Source organism: Cervus canadensis, chromosome 29 (assembly GCF_019320065.1).
Source record: "Cervus canadensis isolate Bull #8, Minnesota chromosome 29, ASM1932006v1, whole genome shotgun sequence".
NCBI lineage: Eukaryota > Metazoa > Chordata > Mammalia > Artiodactyla > Cervidae > Cervus > Cervus canadensis.
In genome coordinates this window covers 16,141,071-16,159,576 of record NC_057414.1, presented here as the reverse complement: position 1 = coordinate 16,159,576, position 18,506 = coordinate 16,141,071, and the positions used below count along the sequence as shown (strand labels likewise).

The 18,506-nt window shown below is 42.4% G+C and overlaps 1 protein-coding gene across 1 annotated transcript in view; it reads right to left on the bottom strand.

Annotated features, from left to right (window-relative positions):
• NARS2 (asparaginyl-tRNA synthetase 2, mitochondrial) overlaps positions 1-13,888 on the bottom strand; it is a 93,742-nt gene extending 79,854 nt beyond the window's left edge. Inside the window, exon 1 of the mRNA XM_043452788.1 lies at positions 13,747-13,888. Within this exon, the coding sequence (XP_043308723.1) occupies positions 13,747-13,888 (142 nt within the window). The remainder of the gene's footprint in view (positions 1-13,746) is intronic.
• Between the last annotated feature and the right edge of the window lie 4,618 nt (positions 13,889-18,506).

The window sequence follows — 18,506 nt, the reverse complement described above, 5'->3', positions numbered from 1 at the left end:
CTTATTAAAAAGTAGAGACATTACTTTGCCAACCAAGGTCCATCTAGTCAAGGCTATGGTTTTTCCAGTAGTCATGTATGGATGTGAGAGTTGGACCACAAAGAAAGCTGAGCGCCAAAGAATTGATGCTTTTGAACTGTGGTGTTGGAGAAGACTCTTGAGAGTCCCTTGGACTGCCAGGAGATCCAACCAGCCCATCCTAAAGGAGATCAGTCCTGGGTGTTCATTGGAAGGACTGATGTTTAGCTGAAACTTCAATACTTTGGCCACCTGATGCGAAGAGCTGACTCATTTGAACAGACCCTGATGCTGGGAAAGATAGAGGACGAAGAGGAGAAAGGGATGACAGAGGATGAGATGGTTGGATGGTATCACTGACTCAACAGACATGAGTTTGGTTAAACTACGGGAGTTGGTGATGGACAGGGAGGCCTGGCGTGCTGCAGCCCATGGGGTCGCAAAGAGCCAGACATGACTGAGCGACTGATCTGAACTGAGATTAACATATACACACTACTATGTACAACATAGATAAACAACATGGACCTACTACGCAGCATGGGGGACTACACTCAGTATCTTGTAATAACCTGTAGGTTATTTCTATTATAATGGAAAAGAATCTGGAAAAGAATAACAAACATAAAACTATCACTTTTCTGTACATCTGAAGCTAATACAACACTGTAAATTAACTATACTTCAATTTTAAAATGGTTATAAAAAATAAAAAACAAATATTCAAATTGATACTTGTACATTAATGTTCATAACAGTATGTTCATAACAGTTCATAACAAAGGTAGAAATATTGATAAGTGGATAAACAAAATGCAATGTACATAAGCAGTGAAATACTATTTAGTCATAAGATGGAATGAAGTATTTATATATTCTAAAACATGGTAAAGCTTAAACACACTAAGCTAAGTAAAAAAACATTAAAAAAAAAGGCCACATATTGCATGATTCCATTTATATGCATTATCTAGACTAGGTAAATCCATACAGACTGATTGGTGAGAGCCATGGTCTGGGGAGCCATGGTCTGGTGGCTCAGACGGTAAAGAATCTGCCTGTAATGGAGACCCATGTTCCATCCCTGGGTGGGGAAGACCCCCTGGAGCATAAAATGGCAATCCACTCCAGTACTCTTGCCTGTAGAATCCCCTGGATAGAGGAGCCTTATGGTCTACAGTCCATGGGGTCGCAGATTTAGACACGACTGAGTGACTAACACTTTACTTTCATGGTCTAGTGAGAAGAGGGAAATGAGAAGTGACTACTTAATGGGCATGAGGTTTTCTTTTGAGGTAATGAAAATGTTTTGGAACTTAATAGGTGTGGTAGCTGTATAACACTGTAAATATAGTAAATGCCATTGAAATGTACCCTTTAAATAGTGAATTTATGTTGTATGAATTTCAATTTTTTTAAACACATACATAAATAAGTCATTACTGAACCTGATAGGGTCAAAAACTAATATGGGATTGCAACTTTAAGATTCACAGTTTTTAAAAAAAGAAAAAAAGATTCACAGTTTAAATACTTCCACTGTAATGAAGAAAGAATAAGATTATATGAATTAACTATCTAACAGTGATTTTGCCAGTGGGAAAGGACCTCTCTAACAAGATCTTCAAATTGCAACATTGAAGTTAAAGATTTTATTTAATAAAGGAAGATATAGGAAGTCAGCAGAACTTAAGGATAAAATATTTTCAACATCTAAAATTGACAAGTGATTAATGGGTAAAAAATATAAGGACCTCCTTGAAGAAAACAAGAAAGAGAAAATAAACTGCTCGCCACCTGGACAATGGGTATGAAAAGTGGATTTACAGTAAGGAAAATTCAAAAGGCTAAGGTGTATGAAGAAGCACTCAAATTCACTATGAATTAGAGAAATACAAATTAAAACAAGGCATTTTAAGATGAATTCATTACATATATCTGACTCACAAAGATTAGAAAGTTACATAGTATCAAGTGCAGAGGTAGAGTCAGTACTGATAGGCAGATTTCTATTAATAAGATGTGTTTCAAGATTCTCAGTCCTGGTTTATTCAACCACTAAGCCAAGTACTGATGTGAAGAGATTTTACAAATTTAATTAAAGTTCCAAATCAGATGTCCTCGAGATTTGGAAATTTCCTGGCTAGTCTTTTAAAAGTAAAAAGTTTTAAGTAAAAAGTTTTCTACAGCTGGCTGTAAAAAAGTCAGAAATTTGAAGCATGAGAAGGATTTGAAATGCTGTTGCTCACCTGAAGATAGAGAAAGACATATGGAAAGGTGCTTAGAGCAGTTTCTAGGAGCTGAGAGGAATCTGGCTAGCAGCTAGCAACAAAATGGGAACCCCAGTCCTATATATAACCCTATAGCAACAACGTGTTTGGAAAAGCAAGCCCCAGATGGCAACACAGAAAGCTTAGAGAGCTGATACACTGGTTTTGGGCTTGTGAGACCCTGAGTTGAGAGACTGATCTCAGCCATGCGGTTCTGATTACTGACCTATAGAGCTGTGAGCTAATAAAGAGGTGTTGTTTTAAGTCACTAAGTTACAATTTGATAGAAAATTAATTCAGAGGGAAACAGGAATGCCGAGGTAAAGCTAGTATAGTGTAAACTGGTACTGTTATTCTGGATAACAGTGATATTAATCCATATACCCTATGACCAAAGAATTTCTGGATAAACATTCTAGAGAAATTTTCATACAAGTCTATTATGGAATATGTAGAAGATAATTGCAATATTTTTTGGGGGGGATGTAACTTAGAATTGGAAACAACCTAACTGTCCATTACTGAAAATGGTAAGCAAGATGTAGAAAGCAAAGATAAAGAATATCACGTAGCAATGACAAGCAAAAATAGGTATACCTATAGCAACAGAAACAGAATTTCAAAACAGAACTAAATGGAGAAAAGTAGAAAATGGAATAATATAACAATAATAATTCTATTATCATTAATGTGAATTTAAAACATACACACAAAAAAATCACTCATATTTTATGAGGTTATAGTCATAATAAAAAGTTGTGTCAAAGACATTAAGGTGAGGAATGCAAGTGGTGATTGGTATAAAGCGGAAAAAATAAAAGCAAGAAAAAAATTATGCTGGATGGTATTTTATCAGCTTGGCATTACTGCTCCCACCTAAACTGAGGACTCTGTTTCCTAGAATCCCCAATCCTGCATGGTTCCAGGCTACGGCTGGCCTTTTATTGTTGAAAAGGAATGTGTGTAAGATCTGAGAGGAGAAAATGGAACTGAAGTCATTACTCTCAGAAGACTGTGGCAGTCTGACACAGTGACGCACTTACCACAGTGCTTGGTTATCTCTGAACTTCCAGCTTGTCCACCTTACTACCGACCAGCAATAGCTCTGTGACAACCACCAAGTGCTGGACGGCAGTTACTACAGAGTCAGCTGTGTTACATTAGTTGCATTAATGTCTCCAATTTGTCACACCTCTCTATTTCAACCCCCTTGGCATACATATTACACACTAACCCTGAGCCTGGCCATGTGATGTGTTTTGGTCAATGGTGTGGTAAGAAAACTAACAAAAATAGTGGCCTGAAAACCTGCTTGTGTAGTTCACATTCTTTCTTGGAGCCACACTACCAAAGAGATTCACATCCTGATTAGCATAATGGAGAAATCTGGGAGGTATGTGGAAAAGAGATGAGTCATCCCACACAAGACCATCCTAGATGGCTCAGCTCTCAGCCAACCCATCAGCTGACTAAGCCCAACCCAATCAACCACTCAAATGACCTGCAGACTCACAGAAAAGAATAAATGGTTTTGCTACACAGAGATAGATACAAGGGCCTTGCAGAGACCAGTAACAACTGTGTGTTGTGAATGAAAATTATGTTTAACTAAACTATATTCCTGAGGTTAAAAAAAATACCCATTTAGATACAGATACTTCTACAAAAACAACTGTAGCCAAGGAGTGTATAAGCATCTAACAAAGAGTATCCCCATTTACAGAGAAGGAAACTGAGACACACAGGTTAAGTTCTTGTCTAATATGACAAAGAGAACGAACCAAGGTGGTCAGACTCCAGGACCTCTATCCTTAACCAAACATTATTTCCAGGATTCATAAGAATGCAGTGGTTGTACTGAATCAATAACAATGGTTGATTCTGGGGAAGGAAATTAGATTACTGGGGAACAAGGTGTGATGGAATCCTCCTGCACTTTGAAATAGGTACTCTTTGAACAATAAACTACATTACTTATTCAAAAACTAAATTTAAAATAGCATATTTCTTAAAAAGTGGAACTCTGAGGTATTATCAGCAAGTACTTAGAATAAAAAGTATACTGGTTTTATTCCCTGTGTATCCTATATCACATAAACACTAACACTTTAATCTTCTGCCCTACAGTGGTGTGGATTACTTTGATAAGCACCAACAGGAAAATCAAAAAGCCAAGAACAAAGTATGAAACAAAGTCAAATACCAAGAAGAATATAGGTGGTTAGTAAAATCTAACACTGCACTACTTATGATGAAAATGGGCTTTTCAGGTGGAGCTATTGGTAAAGAACCTACCTGCCAATGCAGGAGACATAAAGAGACACGTGTCCAATCCCTGGATCAGGTTGATCACCTGGAGGAGGGCATGATAACCCACTCCAGTAGTCTTGCCTGGAGAATCCCATGCACAGAGGAGCCTGGTGGGCTACAGTCCATGGGGTTGCAAAAAGTCTGACATGACTGAAGTGACTTAGCATGCACTCGCACAAAGTCTAACACTGCACTACTTTTAATGAAAAGAGTTGATGCAGGACAAAAGATGAGAAGGTCAAAATACTGAGTTCTTTGAGTGCATACGAAGTTGCTTCAGCTGTGTCTGACTCTTTGCGATCCCATGGATGGTAGCCTGCCAGGCTCCTCTGTTCGTGGAATTCTCCAGAGAATAATACTGGAGTAGGTTGCCATGCCCTTCAACAGGGATCTTCTCTTCCTGACCCAGGGATCAATCTCATGTCTCTTATGTCTCCTGCATTGGCAGGCGGTTGTTAACCCCTAGCACCACCTGGTAAGTAATTGTTCCATAAATGCTTGACCAAAAGAGTGCTGAAAAGTGTGTGTGAGGGGATCAGCAATCAGAAGCACAATGAGCCATAAAAGATTCTAGCCAAGTGTCATGGCATTGCTGACCTAAAAGATGTCCTTGGTGTATATTTAACTTCATGTTTGTTTTCAAACATAGGTACTGATAAGCAGAAATAAACTATTTCTTATATTAATGTATTGCTTATAAATAATTCTCCATTACTTTCCTAGCAGAAGTGTAAATAGATGTTTACTGTGGTTTTTCTTTAATATCATCATCATCTTAACACTGACAAGTATTTTAAAAAACATAAAAGGTGCAGAATGTATTTTCTGCAATATGTAATTGTAAGTTTAAAGTACATCAGAGGAAAAGTTTCATTTTCTTCAGAGATGTAAACTGTGTGACCACTATGAATCCATCTCCTTCCTATCTACTCCCACTCAAAAACACGTAATTTGTAGATATCCTATATAATTAAACACCAGTTTTGACTAAATATAAAAGACATCATCTATCCTCTGCCTACCCTCCCAATACCAAGTCCCTAATTCTGACATCAAACAGAAAGATTTGGAAAAGATGATGAGACAGTATCATCAACATCATCTTCTGATCACCAAAAAAAAAAAAAAAAAAAAAAACCTCTTCAATTTCATCTTTTTCAGCTTTCTCAAGACTGTGCCTCACTTACTTCTACAGGAGGCATCTCCCGGTATATTCGCTCATATAATCTTCCGCTCACTTAACAAATCTTCAGGGACCTCTGGGACAGCTTCATATCCCACCCAACCCCACCACCCCCTCTCTTTTATTCGGTATAGAGACCTTAGTTCCCTGATTAGGGATTGAAATCGTGTCCCCTGCATTTTAACCACTGGACTGCCAGGAAGTTCCTCTGTCTCTCCTTATGCTTGCAAGTCTTAAAATCATCCAAACCTACATCAAGCACTGTGAGAGTCATAAGTAAAAATTAAACATAATATAAAATGCTATGCTTTATTTATTTTTAAATATATAAACCTTATTAAGATCTGCTTTGTCCTGAAGCAAAACACTGAGGTGGGTGACAGTATTTGGCTGTGTGTTCTGTTCTCTTCTGTATGTTTAAAGTTATCCAAAAAAATTGATCAATATTTACATTTCTTAAAAATGTACAGCATATTATTGTGTGATCCCCACAGATGTCAATACTTTTCATTCTATTTTCTTCAAGCATAAAATCAATTATTTTACTTTACTCAGGTTCTCTGTTTTTTGTCTAATTACTAGCATTCTGTAAGTTTAAAGTTGTAGTATTTTATCTATATGATGCATTGATGCACCGTATGCATATGATCCAGTCTCATGGTTGCACTGTGAATATAATTATGTATTTTGGAAAGGGAAAAAAGAGTTCTAAAATTGAAAATAACCAACTTAAAAATAAACTTTCCAAATCTGTGATTATATTTCTGCCATACCTTAAAAAAAAAAAAAATAACTAGTCTAAATAAAATGTAAAAAATAAAATAAAAATTAAACTGTTTAACACCCTGTTGAAAAACCCATAACGACAAAAATCAATAAGCCTGAGGCGAGTGATGAGATGCTAAGGTACTCTGGTTGGTATAAGTTTAAAAAATACACAATAAATGAAAGCTCTGATTCCAAAAATTTATTTCATTGAATAATAATAATAAAGAAACATCATCATATTCTACTGTTTTACCCCAAATAAAATACTAAAGGGTTTTACTACATACTAAATACTAAAGAAATATGTTGAAGATGGCATAAGAATAGCTAAAAAAAATTACCACAACATTATTATCTTGATATTTCTTGGGAAAAAACATATATTCACATCACACTATCTGCCACAAGGTAGATAAAAATTCTGCAACTTATTTCTGGTTGACACAATTACAGATGGTCTCCTGCCGTCTGAATTACAAATTTTTGACTTTACGAAGGCATGAAAGCAACACATTCAGTAGAAACCATACTTCAAAATGCAAATTTTGCTCTTTTTCCTCCTAGTATGATACTCATGACTCTGGCAGCAGCTGCAACTTTCAGTCAGCCACTCGATCATGAGGGTTAACAATGGATTCACTTACAACTATTCAGTAGCCACATAACCACTGGTTTTCCACTTTTGGCATGATAGTAAATAAATTATATGAGATATTCAACACTTTATTATAGGCTTTGTGTTAGATGATTTTGCCCAACTGTAGACTGCTGTAAGTGTTTTGAGCATGTTTAAGGAAGGTGAGGCTAAGCAATGATGTTTGCTAGGTTAGTGTGTTAAATGCATTTTTTACTTAATGCTATTTTCCCAATTTACGATGAGTTTATTGGGATGTAACCCAGCTGTAAGTAGAATAAAGTCTGTATACGGTCACCAAGACGCCTAGTACCACATACATTAGTGATTTGAGAAAGTATCTTTATATATTTTCACATGAACGTGGGTTTATTTCTGGGCTTTCAGTTTTATCCCACTAGTTTGTATACTGATATCACACTATTTTAATTTAGATGCTTTATTGTGCATTTTAATACTTGGTTACACAAGCTTGATTACTGGATTCCTTAGCATTACTATGGAGACATTTCCAAGGTTTCTCCATTGATAAAAAAAAAATTGTGTCTCATTTCTAATACAGATACTCCCATACTTCGAAATCTCTCTCAAATGTTTCCCCCACAACCTGAAAAAAGATATAGAACAACCTCTATTATTTTGGTTAATTTAAATTTCTAACACCAGGGGAATTGAAAATGGTATTCTAACCATAGTTGAAAGCATCAGTTTGTTGTCTTTGGGAAGTCAAGAGAAGCCAGATCTCTCAAAGTGGGCCTGATTCTTGGGTTGGAGAAAAGCATACTTGTTCCAAAGATTTCAGGGTCCCTGATCATTCAGTGATAGATAACTACTGCGTGTATTAGTTTTTCATTGCTGTCATAACAAATTATCACAAACTTAGCAGCTTAAAATAACACCATTTATTATCTCACAGCTCAAGGAAGCTCAGCTGGGTTCTCTACTCAAGGGCTCACAGTGCCAAAATCAAGGTGGTATTGGCTGGGCTCCTGTGGGACACTCTGAGGGGGAATCTGCTTCCAGGCCTACTCAGATCATTGGCAGAATTTAGTTTCTCAGTGTTCTTCCTGACTCGTAGACGGAAGTTACTCTCACTTCTAGAGACCACCTGTATGCCCTGACTCATAGGTGTCTGTCCCCACATGCTCATCACAGCATCGCTCACAGTGGCCAACGTACAGAAAGAGTCTGTGTGTCTGTCAGCAGACAAGTGGATAAACAGGTAGGGGATATATATACACACACACACACATATATATACACACACATACACACACACACACACACATATATACACATAGACATACACAATGGAATATTACTCAACCATGTAAAAATATCTTGCCATTTGCAATAATATGGATGGATCTAGAGGGTGTTATACTCAGTGAAACAAGTCACACAATAAAGAAATATGGGGTGATCTCATTTACATGTTGTTGTTGTTTAGTTACTAAGTCATGTCCAATTCTTTGCAACCCTTTTCCAGGCTCCTCTGCCCATGAGATTTCCCAGGAAAGAATACTGAAGTGGGTTGCCATTCCCTTCTCCAGGGGATCTTCCCCACCCAGGGGTCAAACCCATATCTCCTGCATTACAGGCAGATTCTTTACTGCTGAGCCACCAAGGAAGCCCCACTTACATGCAGCTTTTTAAAAAGTTGAATACATAGTGACAGAGAGTAGAAGAATGGCTACCAGGGCCCAGGGGGAGGATGGGAGAAATGGGGAAGTGCTGGTCAAAGAATACGAACTTCAAGGTAAAAGATGAATAAGTTCTGGGCATCTAATGCATAGCATGGTGATTATAGTTAACAGCACTGAACTAAATACTTGAAGTTGTTAAGAAAGTATATCTTCAATGTTCCTATCACATAATGCAGTAGTAAGAATATGACATGATGGAGGTGTTAGCTACTGCTACACCTACATCGTCTACTCTTGAAGCATTGAACTTCGCGTTCCACTCGTGTTGTCAAAGGGATGTGAGGCCTCCTGTCGAGATGAGGTGGGGAACTAGGGTATTCTCTAGGGTCTCCACAGGGGATTCAGACATCCCTTCATCTTGTGAAATGAAAGAGGAGCCTGCATTCAAGTCACTGCAGGGAAATCCGGCCTTATTTCGAGTCAAGGCATCTCAGTGTCCACTCCACTTGAGGCAGCAAACTCAGGGTCCCTCTCACGTACCTATAGCTGAGAGAAGCCTCCTCTTTAGGTGTTGTTTAAAGCTGGCATTCCTCTTGAGTCAAAGCCAGGGAATCAGCTCTCATCTCGAGATGATTTGAGGTACACGGAGCTGTTTTCTAGTTGCTGTGCTGAACGTGGTGTTCCTCTATACTTAGGATGGTGTTCTCGGGGAATCTCTGGAGTTGCCTAAAGGAAGTCAAGCCACATGAGTTTTGGGGAACGCTGGATGGCTCTGGAGCCAATGTAGGGGAATCGGCCTCATCTTGAGTTGATTTGGTGTACACCGAGCTCTTTCGTGTTGCTGCAGTGACCTAAGGGTCCGTCTAGACTTGTATCAGTGTTCTTGGGGACTCTCTGGAGTCCCATCAAGGAAGTCAAGGTTCCTTTCATGTTTGATGGGGAACACGGAATTGCTCTGCACGCAATGCAGGGGAATCTGATCTCATCTCTCATCGAGCGGGGAGTCTCATGGTTTTTCTTGAGTTGCGGAGGGAACCTGGGTTATATTCTCGAGTGACGACGGGGATGGCCCCTCAAAACTCGTGTTTGTTCAGTGACGTCAGGACTCCTGTCTAGTTGTGAGGGACAACTCGGGATTCTCTTCGAGGCTTGGCAGGGCAATAGGGATGCCTCTCGAGGTGAGGCGGGAGACCCAGTGTCCTTTCAAGTTGCCACAGGGATACTGGGATTCCTGTCAATTTTCACGAGGAGTCAGTCATCGTCTACTTTTGAAGCATTGAACTCCGCGTTCCACTTGTGTTGTCAAAGGGATGTGAGGCCTTCTTTCAAGATGACGCTGGGAACTAGGGCTTTCTCTAGGGTCTTCACAGGGGATTCAGACATCCCTTCATCTTGTGAGATGAAAGACGAGCCTGCATGCAAGTCACTGCAGGGAATTCTCGGCCCCACCAAATCAGGGCATCTTGGTGTCCATTCCACTTGAGGCAGCAAACTCAGGGTCCCTCTCACATACCTAGAGCTGAGAAAAGCCTCCGCTTGAGCTGCTTGTGAAAAGATGGCTTTCCTCTTGAGTCGAAGCCAGGGAATCAGCTCTCATCTCGAGATGATTTGTGGTACACAGAGCTTTTCTCGAGTTGCTATGTTGAACTTGGTATTCCTTTAGACTTGAGACGGTATTCTCGGGGAAACTCTGGAGTTGCCTAAAGAAAGTAAGCCCCTTGTCGTGTATGATGGGTAATGCGGGATGGCTCTGGAGACAATGCAGGGGAATCGGGCCTGATCTCGAGTTGATTTGGAGTACACGGAGCCCTTTCATGTTGCTGCGGGGACCTCAGGGTCCCTCTAGACTTGTGACAGTGTTCTTAGGGTCTCTCTCGAGTTCCATCAAGGAAGTCAAGGCTCCTTTCGTGTTTGATGGGGAACACGGACTTACTCTGCATGCATTGCAGGGGAATCGGGCCTAATCTCGCGGCGAGGGGAAAGTCTCATTGTTTTTTTGGAGTCGCGGCAGGAACCTGGGTTATGTTCTCACGTTACTGAGAGGATGGCCCTTCAAAACTCGCGTTTGGTCAGCGACATGAGGACTCCAGTCTAGTTGCGAGGCACACCTTGGGATTCTCCTCGAGGCTTGGCAGGACAATAGGGATGCCTCTCGAGGTGAGGCGGGAGACCAAGTTTCCCTTTGCAGTTGCCAGAGCGATACTGTGACTCCTGTCAATTTTCAAGAGGAGTCAGGCTTCATCACCTTTTGAAGCATTCAACCCCGTGTGCCTCTCGTGTTGTAAAAGGGATGTGAGGCCTCCTGTCAAGATGAGGCAGGGAACTAGGGTATTCTCTAGGGTCTCCACAGGGGATTCAGACATCCCTTCATCTTGTGAGATGAAAGAGGAGCCTGCATTCAAGTCACTGCAGGGAAATCCGGCCTTATTTCGAGTCAAGGCATCTCAGTGTCCACTCCACTTGAGGCAGCAAACTCAGGGTCCCTCTCACGTACCTATAGCTGAGAGAAGCCTCCTCTTTAGGTGTTGTTTAAAGCTGGCATTCCTCTTGAGTCAAAGCCAGGGAATCAGCTCTCATCTCGAGATGATTTGAGGTACACGGAGCTGTTTTCTAGTTGCTGTGCTGAACGTGGTGTTCCTCTATACTTAGGATGGTGTTCTCGGGGAATCTCTGGAGTTGCCTAAAGGAAGTCAAGCCACATGAGTTTTGGGGAACGCTGGATGGCTCTGGAGCCAATGTAGGGGAATCGGCCTCATCTTGAGTTGATTTGGTGTACACCGAGCTCTTTCGTGTTGCTGCAGTGACCTAAGGGTCCGTCTAGACTTGTATCAGTGTTCTTGGGGACTCTCTGGAGTCCCATCAAGGAAGTCAAGGTTCCTTTCATGTTTGATGGGGAACACGGAATTGCTCTGCACGCAATGCAGGGGAATCTGATCTCATCTCTCATCGAGCGGGGAGTCTCATGGTTTTTCTTGAGTTGCGGAGGGAACCTGGGTTATATTCTCGAGTGACGACGGGGATGGCCCCTCAAAACTCGTGTTTGTTCAGCGACGTCAGGACTCCTGTCTAGTTGTGAGGGACAACTCGGGATTCTCTTCGAGGCTTGGCAGGGCAATAGGAACGCCTCTCGAGGTGAGGCGGGAGACCCAGTGTCCTTTCAAGTTGCCACAGGGATACTGGGATTCCTGTCAGTTTTCAAGGAATCAGTCATCGTCTACTTTTGAAGCATTGAACTCCACGTTCCACTCGTGTTGTCAAAGGGATGTGAGGCCTCCTGTTGAAATGAGGCGGGAACCTAGGGCTTTCTCTAGGGTCTTCACAGGGGATTCAGACATCCCTTCATCTTGTGAAATGAAAGAGGAGCCTGCATTCAAGTCACTGCAGGGAATTCCGGCCTTATTTCGAGTCAGGGCATCTCCGGTCCATTCCACTTGAGGCAGCAACTTCAGGGTCCCTCTTAAGTACCTATAGCTGAGAGAAGCCTCCTCTTTAGGTGTTGTTTAAAGCTGGCATTCCTCTTGAGTCAAAGCCAGGGAATCAGCTCTCATCTCGAGATGATTTGAGGTACACGGAGCTGTTTTCTAGTTGCTGTGCTGAACGTGGTGTTCCTCTATACTTAGGATGGTGTTCTCGGGGAATCTCTGGAGTTGCCTAAAGGAAGTCAAGCCACATGAGTTTTGGGGAACGCTGGATGGCTCTGGAGCCAATGTAGGGGAATCGGCCTCATCTTGAGTTGATTTGGTGTACACCGAGCTCTTTCGTGTTGCTGCAGTGACCTAAGGGTCCGTCTAGACTTGTATCAGTGTTCTTGGGGACTCTCTGGAGTCCCATCAAGGAAGTCAAGGTTCCTTTCATGTTTGATGGGGAACACGGAATTGCTCTGCACGCAATGCAGGGGAATCTGATCTCATCTCTCATCGAGCGGGGAGTCTCATGGTTTTTCTTGAGTTGCGGAGGGAACCTGGGTTATATTCTCGAGTGACGATGGGGATGGCCCCTCAAAACTCGTGTTTGTTCAGCGACGTCAGGACTCCTGTCTAGTTGTGAGGGACAACTCGGGATTCTCTTCGAGGCTTGGCAGGGCAATAGGGATGCCTCTCGAGGTGAGGCGGGAGACCCAGTGTCCTTTCAAGTTGCCACAGGGATACTGGGATTCCTGTCAGTTTTCAAGGAATCAGTCATCGTCTACTTTTGAAGCATTGAACTCCACGTTCCACTCGTGTTGTCAAAGGGATGTGAGGCCTCCTGTTGAAATGAGGCGGGAACCTAGGGCTTTCTCTAGGGTCTTCACAGGGGATTCAGACATCCCTTCATCTTGTGAAATGAAAGAGGAGCCTGCATTCAAGTCACTGCAGGGAATTCCGGCCTTATTTCGAGTCAGGGCATCTCCGGTCCATTCCACTTGAGGCAGCAACTTCAGGGTCCCTCTTAAGTACCTATAGCTGAGAGAAGCCTCCTCTTTAGGTGTTGTTTAAAGCTGGCATTCCTCTTGAGTCAAAGCCAGGGAATCAGCTCTCATCTCGAGATGATTTGAGGTACACGGAGCTGCTTTCTAGATGCTGTGCTGAACGTGGTGTTCCTCTATACTTAGGACAGTGTTCTCGGGGAGTCTATGGTGTTGCCTAAAGAAGTCAAGCTGGTTTGCCATTCCCTTCTCCAGTGGACCACATTCTGTCAGACCTGTCCACCATGACCCGTCCGTCTTGGGTGGCTCCACACGTCATGGCTTAGTTTCATTGAGTTAGACAAGGTTATGGTCCATGTCATCAGATTGGCTAGTTTTCTGTGATTATGATTTCAGTGTCTGCCCTTTGATGCCTTCTCACAACACCTACCATCTTACTTGAGTTTCTCTTACCTTGGACGTGGGGTATCTCTTTACAGCTGCTCCAGCAAAGCGCAGCCACTCCTCCTTACCTTGGACGATGGGCATCTCCTCAGGCCGCCCCTCCTGACCTTGAATGTGGACTAGCTCCTCTCGGTCCTCCTGCACCCGTGCAGCTGCTGTTCTTTGGACGTGGGATTGCTCCTCTTGGCCACAGCCCCTGACCTTGGGCATGGGGTAGCTCCTGTCAGCCACCTCCCCTGACCTCAAGCGTGAGGTAGCTCCTCTCGGCCGCTGCCCCTGGCCTCGGGCATGGGGTGGCTCCCCTCAGCCACTGCCTCTGACTTTGAGCGAGAGGTAGCTCCTCATGGCCATGCTTCTGCATGGTCCGTCACAGCCTGCACCATTTCAATGCAGAGTTCCAAAGAATAGCAAGGAGAGATAAGAAAGCCTTACTCTGATCAATGCAAAGAAATAGAGAAAAACAACAGAATGGGAAAGACTAGAGATCTCTTCAAGAAAATTAGAGATTCCAAGGGAACATTCCATGTGAAGATTGGGTTCAATAAAGGACAGAAATGCTATGGATCTAACAAGCAGAAGCTATTAGGAAGAGGTGGCAAGAATACACAGAAGAACTATACAAAAAAGATTTTCATGGCCCAGATAATTACAATGGTGTGATCAGTCACCTAGAGCGAGACATCCTGGAATGTGAGGTCAAGCAGGCCTTAGAAAGCATCACTATGAACAAAGCTAGTGGAGGTGATGGAATTCCAGTTAAGCTATTTCAAATCCTGAAAGATGATGCTGTGAAAGTGCTGCACTCATAATGCCAGCAAATTTGGAAAACTCAGCAGTGGCCACAGGACTGGAAAAGATCAGTTTTCATTCCAATTCCAAAGAAAGGCAATAGCAAAGAATGCTCAAACTACTGCACAATTGCACTCCTCTCACACGCTAGTAAAGTAATGCTCAAAATTCTCCAAGCCAGGCTTCAGCAATACGTGAACCGTGAACTTCCAGATGTTCAAGCTCGTTTTAGAAAAGACAGAGGAACCAGAGATCAAACTGCCAACATCTTCTGGGTCATTGAAAAAGCAATAGAGTCCCAGAAAAACATCTATTTCTGCTTTATTGACTATGCCAAAGCCTTTGACTGTGTGGATCACAATAAACTGTGGAAAATTCTGAAAGAGATAGGACTACCAGACCACCTGACCTGCCTCTTGAGAAACCTATGTGCAGGTCAGGAAGCAACAGTTAGAACTGGACATGGAACAATAGACTGGTTCCAAATAGGAAAAGGAGTACGTCAAGGCTGTATATTGTCACCCTGCTTATTTAACTTATATGCCGAGTACATCATGAGAAACACTGGGTTGGAAGAAGCACAAACTGGAATCAAGACTGCCAGGAGAAACATCAATAACCTCAGATATGCAGATGACACCACCCTTATGGAAGAAAGTGAAGAGGAACTAAAAAGCCTCTTGATGAAAGTGAGAGAGGAGAGTGAAACAGTTGGCTTAAAGCTCAACATTCAGAAAGCTAAGATCATGGCATCTGGTCCCATCACTTCATGAAAAATAGATGAGGAAACAGTAGAAACAGCGTCATACTTTATTTTTGGGGGCTCCAAAATCACTGCAGATGGTGATTGCAGCCATGAAATTAGAAGATGTGTACTTCTTGGAAGGAAAGTTATGACCAACCTAGATAGCATATTAAAAAGCAGAGACATTTCTTTGCCAACAAAGGTCATCTGGTCAAGGCTATGGTTTTTCCAGTGGTCATGTATGGATGTAAGAGTTGGACTGTGAAGAAAGCTGAGCACTGAAGAATTGATGCTTTTGAACTGTGGTGTTGGACAAGACTCTTGAGAGTCCCTTGGACTGCAAGGACATCCAACCAGTCCATCCTAAAGGAGATCAGTCCTGGGTGTTTATTGGAAAGACTGATGCTGAAACTGAAACTCCAGTACTTTGGCTACTGGATGCAAAGAGTTGACTCAATGGAAAAGACCCTGATGCTGGGAGGGCTTGGGGGCAGGAGGAGAAGGGGATGACAGAGGATGAGATGGCTGGATGGCATCACCAACTCGATGGTCACGAGTTTGAGTAAACTCTGGGAGCTGGTGATGGACAGGGAGGCCTGGTGTGCTTCGATTCATGGGGTCCCAAAGAGTCGGATAAAACTGAGCTTCTGAACAGAACTGAACACTTTCTGAGCATTGTAAACACATTCCTAGGTCATACCAGAAGTGCCCTTAAGGAAAAACAGGCTGCAGGAGGGTTTCTGAGATTGCTGGGTGCCATGCTGCACTTACCAAGATGATGTAGCATTCCACTGTAAATGGGCCAGCGGCTACGAGTTGCTAGCTGCTTACTTGCTTCAGAAATCCCAAAGGGTGTACCAAGCGATCACTACCAGAAATAAGAAACCAGCAGCTAAATGCATTTCCAGGTAGTTGTTATGCTGTACTGTTTTTGGCCAACTGAGAGAGAAAGGTGAATTTTGCCACCAAGGTCCACTGTCCATGTTCACACCCAGGATGTGTCCACTCAGGATCCAAGAATTTTCCAGACAGACCTAGGCACACTGAATCTCCACTACAGAGAAAACATGATAGAACTGACCTTTGGATGTTGCTTTTCCTTTTCCTGTGAGTTTGGTGGCCTTCCCTATGGTCACACTATCAGGAGCAATTGCTAATGAAAAATGACTTCCAACAAGTGTTTTCAAGCAGTATGTGACTCTATGGACATGGAATGCTGGAAACCTATGTTCCATTGAGGAAGGAAATGTATTTATAGACAGTCTGTTTTCAAGACTCTATTAGGAACTGTCTAGCTTCAAAGATGTGAATTCTCCATATTTGCCCAGAGGACCTCACTTCCAGAGTCAGGGCAATGTGTTTTCCTGTACTTTTTGAGCTTTGTAAACACATTTCTTGGTCATACCAGGACTGCCCATGAGTAAACAGGCTCTCTATATCAGGAACTGTCTAGATACTAAGATGTGAGACCTCTAGGTTGGTACAGAGGACCTAAATTTCAGAGCAAGGGCAGTGTGTTTTTGAGGATTTTCTGAGCTTTGTAAACACATTTCTGAGTAATGCCAGGACTGCTCATGAGAAAACAGGCTTCAGGTGTGTGTCTGAGAGTGCTGAGTACCATACTGTGCTTACCTAGATGAGGTAACTTTCCATGGCAAATCGGCACGTGACTAGGAGTTGTGAGCCACCAGCTTGCTTCAGAAATCCTGAATGGTGGACCAAAGGTTGCACTGTCAGAAGTAAGAAAAAAGTAATTGGATGGATTTTCAAGCAATTGCTAGCCACAACTCTTTATGGCACCCAGAGAGAAAAGTACAAATTGTGCACCCTAGGTCCGGTATTCAGGTTCACACACGGGATGTGTCCCCTCGTGATTCAAGAAATTTCCAGACAGGCCTTTGTTCCCTAGAGTTCTTCTACAGAGAAAACTGGTTGGAACAGCCATTTGGAGGTTGCTTTTCCTTTCCCTGTGAGTGTGGGACCCCTACCTATGGTCACAGCCTCAAGGAGATATTGCCACTGAAAATAGACTTCCAAGCAAGCACTTTTCAAGCAGAGTGTGACTCTCAGGTCGCAGAATGTGAAGAAAGCTATCTTCCTTTGAGGAAGGAAAGACATCCACAGAGAGTGTGTTTTCAAACCTCTATCTTGCAGGAAATTTTGAGCTTCTAAAACATGAGACCAGCAGGTCTGCTGAGAGGACCTAAATTCCTGAGTCAGGGCCGTGTGTCTCCCTGTAATTTCCGAGTCTGGCAAACACATTCCTAGGTCCTAACGGTACTGACCATGAGAAAGCTGGCAGCAGGAGTGTGTCTGAAAGGGCTGAGTGTCTTACTGTGGTCAACTGTGTGAGGTGACATTCCAGTGACAGGCTCAAAGCTACAAGGTGTGAGCCACCCGCTTGCTTCAGAAACCCCAAAAGGTAGAGCAAAGCTAGCTCTGTCAGAGGCAAGAAAATAGCAATTGGGCGGATTTTCAAGCTGTTGCTAGGCCGAACCACTTTAGGGCCCCCTGAGAGAAAAATGCGAATTGTGCCCTGTAGGTCAGGTATCCAAGTTCAAACACAGGGTGTGTCCCGGAAGGATCCAAGAATTTTCCACAGAACTAGGCTCACTAGACCTCTCCTGCTGGGAAAATGGGATGGAACAGACATTGGAAGTTGGTTTGCCCCTACCTATTGAAAGGTTGTTGCTGAACGATAAGACGCGGGATTCTTGGCCTCCGGAGGAGACGAATTCAATCCGGGGCCAGAGACGAGGCTGGATCGCTCAGAGCTTTTGTGTAATAAAGTTTTATTAAAGTATAAAGGAGATAGGGAAAGCTTCTGACATAGGCATCAGAAGGGGGCAAAAGAGTACCGGCCTCCTAGTCTTTAGCTGTATGTTATATAGTCACTCACAGTCTGTTAATGAAATGAAAGGAATGTCATAAAATTTAGAATGGCATCAGATAATTCATCCCAGGCCATAAAACGATTGACTTGAATCTTTTAGAAGGGCAGAATACCAACAAATAGTTCCGTTTACATAGATTAGGAGAACAATACCTGAGGAAGTAAGTTAGGCCAACTTGAAGATAGAGTCTGGGGTTCATTAACATAGCTTAAGACCACATTTCCATACGAAAAAGGCATGTATTGGTTAACTCAAAGTTTGAGAGTGGTTAGCTTTAGGTAAGACCAGGTGTCATGGCAACACAGAATGTTAAGAGAAACCTCCTTTTAAATTTGAAAAAAAAAAAAAAAACAGATCGCTGGTTTGTTTCTTCTTGCCATTTAAGAGAGATAAAAATGTC